The sequence below is a fragment of the Morus notabilis genome, unplaced genomic scaffold (assembly GCF_000414095.1).
Source record: "Morus notabilis unplaced genomic scaffold, ASM41409v2 Scaffold2701, whole genome shotgun sequence".
NCBI classification, from domain to species: Eukaryota; Viridiplantae; Streptophyta; class Magnoliopsida; order Rosales; family Moraceae; genus Morus; species Morus notabilis.
The window spans coordinates 91,051-103,574 of NW_010363064.1; the positions used below are offsets into that span (position 1 = coordinate 91,051).

The 12,524-nt window shown below is 36.3% G+C and overlaps 2 protein-coding genes across 2 annotated transcripts; one reads left to right on the top strand and one right to left on the bottom strand.

Moving 5' to 3' along the window:
- Positions 1–3,714: 3,714 nt before the first annotated feature.
- Positions 3,715–6,299, bottom strand: LOC21387868 (protein LOW PSII ACCUMULATION 2, chloroplastic; the record flags this gene model as incomplete). Its single annotated transcript, XM_010103442.2, has 2 exons — positions 3,715–4,184; positions 5,840–6,299. Coding segments are annotated over 2 exons (606 nt in total), but the record flags the coding sequence as incomplete, so codon positions are not given.
- An 888-nt stretch (positions 6,300–7,187) lies between these two features.
- On the top strand, positions 7,188–11,921 carry LOC21387869. The gene is made up of 14 exons (XM_024169120.1): positions 7,188–7,628; positions 7,724–7,857; positions 7,966–8,115; positions 8,227–8,338; positions 8,861–9,176; positions 9,378–9,591; positions 9,745–9,834; positions 10,045–10,300; positions 10,447–10,559; positions 10,638–10,736; positions 10,824–10,871; positions 10,987–11,097; positions 11,186–11,276; positions 11,357–11,921. Exons 1-14 carry the CDS (start codon positions 7,361–7,363, stop codon positions 11,458–11,460), a joined length of 2,106 nt encoding a protein of 701 aa, XP_024024888.1. The 5' UTR covers positions 7,188–7,360; the 3' UTR covers positions 11,461–11,921.
- Positions 11,922–12,524: the final 603 nt, after the last annotated feature.

Genomic DNA, 12,524 nt, shown 5'->3' on the forward strand with positions numbered 1-12,524 from the left:
TTTAACTAAATGTAGACCGGTTGATTTTTGAGCCGCTTGATACTATACTGAGTTCATATATATATTGCCCCATTTTCCTGCTTAATGGGTTGTCTCCTTAATATTATTTGGAAATTCATGTAACTGCTCAAGTAGTTTTAATATTTTAATATTTATCATACGATCAAATTCTTGATTTTGAATGGTATAACAAAATAGTATTGAAGGAAGAACAGTGAAAAAGAAAATCTAGAACAACATATTTGGACTCTACCAAGGAGAAAAAGACAATCCATTCTACATCCAAATACAATCAATGTTTTGGGTTTCAAGCTCACTTGTCAATCTCATGTAGGAGAGAACCAGCTGGCTTTCACTTTCCATTAGCATCAACATGCAAATTATTGCATTATTGTATTATTCTTCCATTAACACAGATAAAGATATATATGCTTGACCTTGAGTAGAACTTTTTAGAAGAATAAATTACGGGCCCTTAGGGTAGGTAGAATCCCTCAAAGACTTGAGAATTTGACTAAAAAAAAAAAACATTAAAACACTGGCTTTATTTAATCAAACTATTTTAAAATAGTTTTGGAGTTTCCATTAGTCATCGACCGAAAAAGGGGCAGCGGCGCCTGAGGCCTATAATATAAACTAGTGTCCTAGAATCACTCATTCGTCTTAAATAATAATGTTTACTTTGTATGATTCGTTTTACTTTAATCTATTGTCATTATTAGATATCTAAGATAATCATAGAATTAATAATAGCCCATTAGGCCATTAGTTTTCATGGGGTCATTAAGAGACGTTTAGTTCATGGATTAGAATCATAAGATTAGAATTATTTTTGATTTACGTGTATTTTTTATGAGAGAAAATATTATAACAAATCACGAACCATAATTTGAATCGGGGTTCGAATCTCCTAACCAAACAATCCTTTATTTTTGGACAACTTCTGAACTTCCCATCGATTAACTTGCAATATATGAGCGTACTTTGCACAAATTTGTCCAAATGTGCTGGGAAGTTGGAAGAATCAGAGTTGGATAGATTAGGGATTTATTTCAAAATGTGTTAAATTGGACACTACAAAGAAGAAGTTGTTCAATTCAGCAACCAAAATTGAACCCCCACGGTTTGGTTTCGTTTGGTAGCTAGGCAAAGGCCATGCATTTAACTTTGTGTATGGTTTTGTTAAAATCACCTCTCCTCTTAAATTTAAATGGTTTAAACTTTTGAATCTGATTCTAATTTTAAAATTATAATTTAAACTTATTTAAACCATAAATCATAATTCTAATTTTAAAATTAAAACTATCTTAAATTTAAATTTTCATATTAAATGCAACCTAATTTCTTCAGCCGAAGAATATGAAATTCCCAGTGTGTGAAAGCTTGAAAATTTTCAGAGTTGCCCCATCGAGTACACTGGCTCCCATTTTCACGTCTGTAATTTACAGATTCTGAATTATCACGAGGTGGAAAAAGCAGGGAAAAGATAAAGAAAAGTTGAAAAAAAAAGAAAGAAAAAGGTATTTTAAGAGAGAGTTGGTGCAAATTGATTAGTATTAAAAGAAAGAAGGGGGGAAAAAAAAAACACAGAGGCAATAATTAAAGGAGGGGACCTCAATCTCAATATCATCTATTCTCATACAACTTTGATGAAGTGACACTCAACGATTGTGAAACCAAAACCAACCGCATTGCAGCTAATCAAATGATTAGGTGGTCCTTTTGAAAAATGACCCTAAGGATCCACTTGAGTGGCACCTACAATTGTGATCCTCGTACGTATATATATTCTGACACGACACGATAATACGACTCAAAAATAATATGTATTTCATAAATTATGATTAAGAAAAAAATTTTAAATCAAAATTAGGTCAACTTCTAATTAACACAAAAAATACAGGTAAATTTTAATTGAACTCGCAGAAACCGAACACGACACAAAACTCATAAAAAATAAAAAAATACATATTTTTCATTATATATTTTAAATTTTATTATGAACTTGTGATATTATGATAATTATACTCAAAAATTTAATATTATTATTTGTTTAATTTTGATAGATGTTATTATATTTTAGCGTGTTATGAATTTTAAGTTATATCTAATATGTAAAAAATTAAAGAAAAGTGTATAATTTTCATGTTAACGGGTCAATTTCGTGTCGTGTTTGTGTTGCAGTTTTAAAAAATTTCGTATCACGAGTCATGTTCGGGTTGATTGTAAATTTAAAAAGAAACGATTAAAACACGACTGCCATTATTTATATATATATAATCAAGGTTTTTGAAGCATTCCTATTCTGGTATCAATATTTTGTAGGGTCTTTGTCCCATATCTACCTATTCAAATGCCTATATTGACTGCACAATAACTATAATAACCAGCAAATGCTTACTACAGTACCTCGCAATTTCATCCACCGAAGTTTACTGTACCAATTTATAATTATTTGGTGTGTAAAAGAGAATTCAAAAACTTTGCAGAAAACAACTGTTTGGTGTTCAAACATACCTAAGCTCCTTTTTCCAACTATTTGGAGTACAGTACATTATGTTTGATTGACTATCGAGCTTGATCCGAAGGGCATAAATGTCAATTCATGAACACTATTATGTACTCAAATTCACATTGTCAAAGACTCTTAAGTCCTAACTATCCAACTAGATTTTGTGGAATTTCTTGTCCTTGAAATGGTTATGAAGTCATGACTTGAATCGGTTCATACTAATGCCGTCTTACAATTATGGCATGTACTAGATATAGTCAATCTTACTTGGAAAAGATTGCTTTACAATAATTGCATTTACTAGATATCATAAATCTTACCTGGAAAAGATTTATGCACACCCACATCAAGAGAAGAAAAATGTATATCTCAAAAATTATGTACTAAATTTGTCAAAACAAGTGTAGGCCCTCATCAGATTGATAAAACCATGAGCAACAATAGAGCCATTAACACAAATAAATTCAGTCCTAATAAAGATGCTTCATTATATTTAGCTTTTGAGCTGGACTCTACAGATCTTTTAGCTCATTTGCTAAAGTTAGTTGCAATCAAGAAACTCAATGAAAATTCTTTCTTATAACATCTTCATAAAGATGATGGCAATAACTGTTCTTAATTGGGTCAGTGAGTAAACAGATACACAAAAGAAGACAGATCACTGAAAACTCTGGACATAGAGAGTAATGGGCGATTTGAATAGAATGAGTAAAGCGTACTTAGCAGGAGAAGGGCATTTGAAATTTTAGAGGGTAGAAAAATTTCACTAGTTTGAAACAAACAAAGATCACACAGCTGGATCGTCTCTTTGTGGAAGGATAAATGGGAATGAGAAAGGATAACTAGGGTGAAAAGGAAAGGAGAGAGAAAATGAAAGAAACAGAAATGACAAGGGAAATGAAATCGGGACAAGTTAATAGAAAAAAAAACTAATTGAAGATGAGGAAAGCCTGATGAGATGCTCAAAACTTTTGCGACAAAGACCATTGACTGTACCTGGTAAGGTATATAAAGCGTAAAAGGCAACTAGCAAAGTAGGCAAAGATGGACCCGACTCATGAGAGTGAAAAAAAAAAAAAGAAAAAAAAATTTCATGATTCATGTCCCATGTAAACTATAAGGCCCTGAATGGAGCAGAAAGACCAAAAACAAAAACAAAAAAAAATATCATGTACCTAAAATCTGGTGCAAATATCAAGTTTTGCAAATTTGAATTGATAGCCTAAGCTGTGATCACGGGGAAGCATTTTTTACATTTCACATTGACGAAGTTCATTGTCAAAAAACCCAGCATCAAGTTAGTTGATGAATCCATAGAAAACAACTAAATTAAGCAGTAATTGCAGAAAGACCAATGAAGTCTTGGAATTCATTCCCTTGTTGCAAAAGCTCTGGAATTTTCTTACTCATTTTTATGTATGGCGTGAAAAGGACAAGTACAGTATAACCTAGGAGTAATATAGCTCGCTCATTATTGTAACAGATTATTATCTCCTTATACCTGAAAGTCATACTCCAATTAAATCTCACTTTTGATCTTTAAGTTTCTCATTCTGCAGGTACTTCAACACTCCATATGTGACTGTTCCAGCGACAAACAAGACTACTGTTGGGGTAAAAGATGGATACAAATACTTAACAAAGAATTTGTCCCACTCCTCTGGAAGGAAACCTGCACAGGCAATTCGTTAATCCATTAGAAAGTGAAAGAAACACAATGAACATTTCCAAACGAAATGAAACTATTTGCATTTTCTTTTAGGGTTAAACTCGTTTTTTGTCCTTTAACTATAGGCCTAATTCCAATTTGATATCTGATATTTTAAAATGTCCCAAAACACGTCTTCGATCTAGCAAAATTGTCCCAAATTAGTAATGTTAAATTCGCAAAGGAAAAAGGTACCGCTTCCTTCTTAACAATCATGCCCTAACAAGTAAAATTACAAAATTAAGTCTCACTGAACAACACAAGGTCCTCACGTGTCATTTTTGTCAAGATTTTGACAATCAGATGGACAGAAGAGTTCATTGAAGAGACAATTTGATAGATTGAGAACGTGATGTTTTAAAGTGAGGCACTAGAATTGGGTGGGAGGGGACTATGGTTCAGGACTAAAAATGAGATTAATCCTTTCTTGTAATTGCACTGATTTTTCACTGCACATATAATACAGGGTAGGAGACTGCTTTTGTCATAGCCCCTTCAGGGGAAAGAGCAATAGTTTGCTTTTAATCATATCACCTATTTATAGCTAATCTTGGTTATAGTTTGAGAAGACCGACGGCAACTTTCCACAGACTAAGTTTAAAAGCCACCTCAAATTAAGGGTCTTTGAGTATTGGAGGCAAGTTGGGAGAGGAAAGAAAAAAAGCTTCGTTATTTTGAAGCTGTTCCACTTTGCCTCAATAGGCATATATTTAGTAAGGGTAGTAGTTAACATTGAAAGTCTATCAGCTTCCCTAGAACGAATTGAAAAGAGTAATTATGAGCTCAATACTTTGATCTTCTATCCTTTATGAGTAACTTTTATCTTTTCCCTTGCGTTGTTTAGATATCGGACACAAGATTGATATTCTAGGATTTCTAGCAAACTGCAAGTGTTCTTTAGTTGCAACTTATTTGTTTTTTGGGCTTCTATCATTAACCAATTTGAAAGTCTATGTTCTAAGGAAGACGAAAAACATTTAAGAAGTTAAAATCTTTACACATGTACTCTCAGAGTTTCAAAATGATATTTTCGTTCATTTCACCGATTTGAATTTTCAGTTATAAAGTTTTACAGTTAAAAGCTCTAAGAAAATATCACATCTAACTTTTTTCTGTTACAATTAAAAGCTCTAAAAAAATATCACATCTCAGTTCGAATTGAACACTCAAATCCACGAAGCATTGAGGCGTTTCAAAAAAGTAGCCCCATTTGCCTTTTGATATCTCTAAACGTACTTCCACCAACATCTTTGACATTACACAACTACTACTCATATAAGTATAGTACAAAGTCATTATTCCAAACTTGACTGGCACAACCTTAAAAGAGCAGAAGAGGATGTAACAGGCAAGCACCCAAATAGCAGGCAAGGCTTTTTATTTACATTGATTACGAAGTAAAAAACTCCATTTCCAATATGTATAGAAAATTGGTCTCTTTCTAAGTTTCATTTATATCACGCAGATTGGTTAATTCTTGTAAGTAACTGATTATATACCAAAATCCACTAGCTAAATACCCAATAACTATCCATAAACACAATAAATTGACTAACACCAGTAAAATCACAAATCTTCCACATTGAAGTCCAGGAGAGCTCAAGAGAATCAGAAAGTACCGGAAGCGGCGAGAACAATGCCTTCCACGAGAATGATTCCGCCGAGCCCTAACCAAGCGAGGAGAAAAGCACTCTCATTTCTTCCCCTTTCCTTGACCTTCTCATCGTCCTCCGCCGTCGGCGCCGAAGCAAATGACGGCTTTTCCACCGGCGACCGGCGAATTATTGAAGCCCTCTCTCTTTTGCCCTTGCGCTTCTTCTTGCTACTCGCACTCTCATTGGCCGGAGACGGAGACGGAGACGAAGCAGAAGAGCCGAAGCCCAGCCCGGTAGTGCTGCTGCTGGGCTTGTCATTGGGCCGAGCCGGGGCAACGGAGTCGGTGGGATTGACGGTGGATTTGGGTGGCTCCGATGAGGTCTGGGATTTGACTGTGAAGTGGAAGACAGGAGTGTGGGGAAGACGATAGGGTTTGGCGGTGAAAGAGGGGGGACAGTTGATGTGTAGCGCCATTTTCAGTTTTGATGGTTAAAGTGGATTTTTCTTTATTTAATATTTAGTATTCATGTGGATTTTCTATCTTTGCGATAATGGCATTTGTCTCCCCCATTATTTTCTATTTTATCACTTATGCCCATATCATATAACCTGTGACTGTAAATAATCACGCTTGTCCTTTTCCAATGATAATAATCAAAGTTTTTAAGGTTTCATTCATTTCACTCATTTAAATTTTTAATTTTAATTTTATTATAATTAAAAATTTTAAAAAAAATTATATATAGTTTTTTCTGTTATAATAAAAAATTTTCACATAAAATCACATATAAATTCAAAAGTGAAGTTTCATAAACGCCACATTCTTGAGGACCTTTTAAAAAAAAAATTTGTGAGGTTTGTGATAGGGTTTTGTCTTTTGAATCTATTTTGTGAAAGCAATTAGTCGACGTATATTTTCACTGGAAAAAATATTAGTCAATAATATTGTAATCTAAGATAAGAATTGAAAACTGCATGAAAAAAAAAGTATAATTAATAGCGGATATAATTAATAGTGGATCTGTTAGTTTAGTTAGTTACACCCATCGATTCAACAACATATTCCATTTTATTTCCGGTTAAGCTTTATTTTGCCGAGTTGATTTGTTTCTATTCCTCGTTTTATTAGTGGTTATGTAATGATTGATATTGCAGCTATTTGATAAAGGTCATTTTACCATAAAAAATGGAAATACAAATTGAAAAATTATTAACCGGAACAAATAACTAACAAAGTGCTCTTTCAAAATTTGAGAAATGTGCGGGTATTATTGTATAATAGCAGAGTCTTACGGGTCTTAAAAAGTAAGAAGACAGTCCAAGCCTCCAAGGAAGTCCAAGGAGAGCAAAGTTCCTTCTGCTCCACAAGAATCTCCGACTCAGTAAAGTCCGCCAAAAATTTTCTCCGCCACAAAAAAAAAATCTCGGAATCAACTTTCTACGATGTCAACCAAGATTTTCTTCAACGATTAGATACAAAATTTGCACTCTTTTAGCTTCGTTAATGGACATTCGCAGTTGCTCCTCTCTGCTTCCTCTTTCCCATGGCGGCGCTCTTCACTTCCCCCCGTTTTCCCTCACTCTCCTCCGCGCCAAACACTCTCCGATTTTCACCGTCGCTGCGCCGATTTTCCGTGGTACTCAGAGCTCAAATGGCCGCGGCCGGGAACAAGATACAGAAAGAGGAAAGAGGCGTCGCCGTCGTCTGGTTCAAGCACGATCTCCGAATCGATGATCACCCAGGCCTCGTCGCCGCTTCCAAACATCCCGATATCATTCCTCTCTACGTCTTCGACGACCGCATTCTTCGCAGTAATCTCTCTCTCCCTTATGATTTTCGAAGTTTTGTTTTTTTTTATTATTTTGATTTTTGCGTAATTACTGTTTGCCGGAAAATTGATTTTCAGGATTTTCCGATGAAATGTTGGAAAGGGTTCTTTTGGCCTTGGAAGATTTGCGAAGTTTGTTGAGAAGTCAAGGCTCTAATCTGATGGTTAGGTTCGGAACCGCCGAAAATGTGATACAGAGACTTGTCAAAGAGGTAGTTTTTATTACATAGTTGGCTCCTTTTACTTTCTCTTGAAAATTCAAGGCATTACTCAATTTCGTTTCGTAAATATATATAGCTGAAGAATGAAATTTGAAACAGGTAAATGCCACGCATGTTTATGTAGAGGAGGAGGTCGAGTACGACCTGCGAAAGCTGATGGTTGTAGCCAAAGAGACCTTGGAGAGACTGTCGTTTACAAAGGACGGACCAACGTTTGTTCTTTGGAAGTCGCCATTTTATGATGTGGAGGTATTTGTGAATTGTGATTTTGTTACTATTGCTTTCCTAGTTGTTCCCGTGTTTGGTTGGTTGTGTTCTAGTTTGTTTGATGGAGTGTTCTTCCTTGGTCATGCTTTGTAGAGCTTAATTGATGTTCCTGCTTCATATGAAGAATTCAATAAACTTCAATTCCCAGTTACCTCGCCACTTTCACCATCAGAATTACCTGGTGCAAGCATGGAGTTAGATTGGGGTGAGTTCTAATTCCATTCACATAACTGCTTATGATTTGAATTTGAATTCTCCATTTTTGGGGAATTGTGCTGGGTAACCTTTTTTAACCACCTCTTTTTATAAATGACCGAACTTTTTTTTATTTTACGAAAATAGCCGTTTTGTTTACATGAGTCAATTATTAATTTATCAATGGTTTATCATTAATAAACATGTAATTTGTTGATTGAAATTGATTAATTATTAATTTATTTTGATTAATTATTAACTAATGTTATTAATAATAAAGAATAATCGAGTTAATCAGTAATAAACTAGAGTCAATCATGATTGACTGCTAAGTAAATCAGTGATTGACCGCTGCGTCAATCAATAATTGACCACTAAGTTATGAAAACGGCTATTTTTACATTTTTATAAAATTTCAGCAATTTATGAAAAACATCCTTCAAAAAAGGCCATTTATGCTGAAATCCCTTAAAAGTTCTAGTATGAGAATGTGGTTTGGGTTATTGAGGGTGACGAGTTTGCTATGGATTAGGTCCTATCCCCAATTTTGATGATTTGACGGAATTTATGGACACAAACTCGTGGAAACTGAAAAGCAGTTGGACCAATATCAAGGAGAAGTCAGCTGAAACTATATTGATGAAGGAGTTCTTAAAGCCTGGGGAGCACAACCTAAATAAATCGATCAGTTTTCAAAATGCACAAAGTTTTCAGAAGAAAAGAGAAGTTAATTCTGTTTTTGTCACACGGAAAATAAGTGCAGTGGGAGGTGGGACAACCACCGTGTTGAATGCCTTGGCTGCATACTTGAGATATTTGGAGGGAACAGCTCGAGATGACTGGAAGGAGTAAGTGGCAATTGTTTTTTGCTTTGTGTGTGTCTTCAGGATGTGTAAACATGTTTTCTGATGATCTTGCTTAGTTGAAAATCAGTTGATGATAGTGGCATTATATATCAAGATTTCGAGTTGAAATTGGCAGACATATAATTGCCTTTTTCAAATTCAATTTTTAGATTGAACAAGGTCTCTGGCCTACTACTGCTACAGGATTCATGAAAGGGTGTCCGATTCTGAAGCCCGGGAAGGAGCCTCATTCACTAAACTCTTTGGTCCTGCCCTTTCACTTGGCATTGTATCCAGAAGGAGAGTGCATTGTGAAGCTATCAAGTATGAGAAAGAACGAAATGCAGGATTACTCTCTCCATTTGGATGTTCGACAGTTTCTGTTGCGGCTGCAGTTGATGCAGTTTGCTCAATGGAGGTACTAGATTTTTACAGCTAAATTTTCTGTTGATAGAAAACTGGTTGGTTAGCTTAGATTCTGATGGTTTTTTGGTGAATATGGATATTTATTTTGACAATTAGGTACTATTTTCCATGAAAAAAATTATTTGAATATGATTATTTTGGGCAGTGGTACTGGCTCGTGTCTCTTAAAAGTCAAGTAAGTGATAATACAAGTTATCATGTTCGGATTTGGAGATGGAACAATCATCTGATCCAGGTGAGCTTTTTGAAAGTAAATAACACTTTGGATGAACTCTATTTCTTACATCGCTCCTTTGGTTTTTTTTTTTTTAATTCTTTTTTGATAAGCGCTCCTTTGGATTGTTACTTCAATTATATTCGATTTTGTTGATCTTCATTTTCCCTGTGATGTGAGTTACCTACATTAGTTTGTAGGCTGGCTTAAAATGAACCTTATTTTCGTCAGTATACAGTTTCCGGGAGTGAGGGTCCTCCTATTCTCCTTGTTCATGGTTTTGGTGCCTTCATGGAGCATTACCGTGATAATATATGTGAATTAGCTAGAGGGGGAAATCGAGTTTGGGCCATCACATTGTTAGGATTTGGAAAATCAGAAAAGCCAAATATTGTATACACTGAGCTCATGTGGGCAGAATTGCTTAGAGATTTCATTGTTGATGTTGTGGGTGAACCTGTGCATCTCGTCGGGAACTCAATTGGCGGTACGATATTAACCTATATTCATAACTTGGCTATACTATCCTGTATCACTTCCCCCTCTGCATCTTTCTCTCGTAAGCATGTAAGCAACATATATGCTTCATTGGTTGGTTAATGCCTCTAATTGTAACTAGTTTCTTGTCCGCAGGTTATTTTGTTGCCATTCTTGCTTGTTTTTGGCCTGCCTTGGCAAAATCTGTTGTCCTTATTAACAGTGCTGGCAATACTGTTCCAGGATATTCCTTCGTGACATCCAGTAAAGTAAGTCCGCAAAACTGTGCAACATGCACATCTGGAGTATTTAGAGAACATTAATCTGATTACTGAAAACTGTTTCAGGAGAGACAAACTTCAGGAGCTACATGGGTTGGCGCTCGACTCCTTTTGTTCTACTTAAGGTCGAGACTGAAAAACGTAGTGAAGAATTGCTACCCAACTGTGAGTCTCTCTATTACTCTCGCATTTTCCATGTCTGCTCTAAGATCTTTTTCTGGTCTTTCATTTTACGATGCTTCTGCTCTGCAGAAAACTGATAGAGTTGATGATGAGCTTATTAATGAAATGTTGAGAGCAGTATCCTTTTTCCACTCTTCTATACTTTTACATTATATCATTTATAGCTATATATTTGAGGCTTGATAAAACGTGATTAATTGGTCGAGAGAAATCATCTTAACGTAAACAACAGTCGTATGATCCCGGAGTTCTATTTGTCCTGGAAAGTATTTTTAGCTTTAATCTCTCTCTTCCTCTCAATTATCTCCTGAGAAATTTCGAAGGCAAGGTTCTGGTAATCCAGGTAAAGACCTAAATAGGACCTTGTGGTTTGACCATTTAATCAAACCATGATATCGTAGATTTTGTACTAAGCAATCTCTTATTACTAGGGATTGAAGGACCCAATATCCGACTCCAAATCAAAATTAGCTATGCTTAAAGAGCATTGTGATGGGGTAGTAATCAAGGAATTGGATGCTGGTAAGCAAAATTCTCAAGTTGTTTTCAATTCTCCTTTCTAAAGCTATGTTCTGTTATATGTGATGCTTTTGGAATTCTAGGCCATTGTCCCCACGATGAACTGCCGGAGGAGGTGAACTCTATTATCTGTGAATGGATAGTAACGCGAGAAAGTAAAATCCAAGTTGGGAGTGGTCCTTTATAGCGGAACTTTTTGGAGGCAGAAGTTCTTTTAGATATACATTCTTTCTATGCTCATGTCATTTAATGTTGAAAGTACTTTGTAAATTTATTTTAGATGAATTTGTAAAATTATTTACTAGATGTTCGGTTTTATTTTGTTAGGCCTCCTATTACGTTGGTCTATGTTAGGAAGAGGGGCAGGAAGGGAAAATCGTAGGAAATATGGGAGGGAAGTGGAATTATGGAAAAGGGTGGTTGATGTGCAAGTTAGTTACAAGTTGTTAGCTAAGAGGTATTTAGACAGGAGGGTGGGATGTGAGGGAGTCTGTCTGGGAATTGAGTCATTTTTATGTTTCAGACCATTGGAGGCAGGGGCCTCAAATTCCCCATAGCTATCGTTTCTTGTTCGTTTTCATTTCTTCTTGTAATTCTCTGAAAGAGGAATCCCCTCCCTTGGAGGCTTGTTAGTCAAGATTAATAAAAGGAAACTTGATCCATTTCTAGAATTATTGCTCCGTGAACTTTCGATCGAACTTCTGACTTGCAGGAACTTAACAATTTGGTATCAGAGCAGTCGATCCATGGCAGGCGCTTCCGGCGAACAGCTTCCGGCCGAGGAGTTGTCTCGGCTCGAGCAAAGGATGGATACGTTCCACGAGGCATTGCAGATTGTGGAGGCTATGATAGAGCCACTCCTTAAACTCCAGGAGGATGTGGTCGAGATTGGAGTCCAGATGGGGGAAGTTCAAGGATCAGTGCAGCGGTTGGAGAATTTACTACTCCGGCAGGCAGAGCTCCTCCAGCGACACCCTCAACTACCACCACGGTTCGACGTTGGTCCTCAGCGTTTTCCTGACCCTCGCCGCCGCCACCTCCCCGACACGAGGAGCCCCGGCGATACGATCGGGATTACCGCCAAGAGTCACCGCCGCGACTGAGGATGCGAGCAGAGCACCGGGGAAGAAGGCTCGAAATGCCCTTGTTCCATGGAGAAGACCCCCAGGGGTGGGTGTTTAGAGCCGATCGGTATTTCACCGTGAATGATGTGGATGAGGAAGATAAGGTGGTGGTAGCTTCGGTATGTAT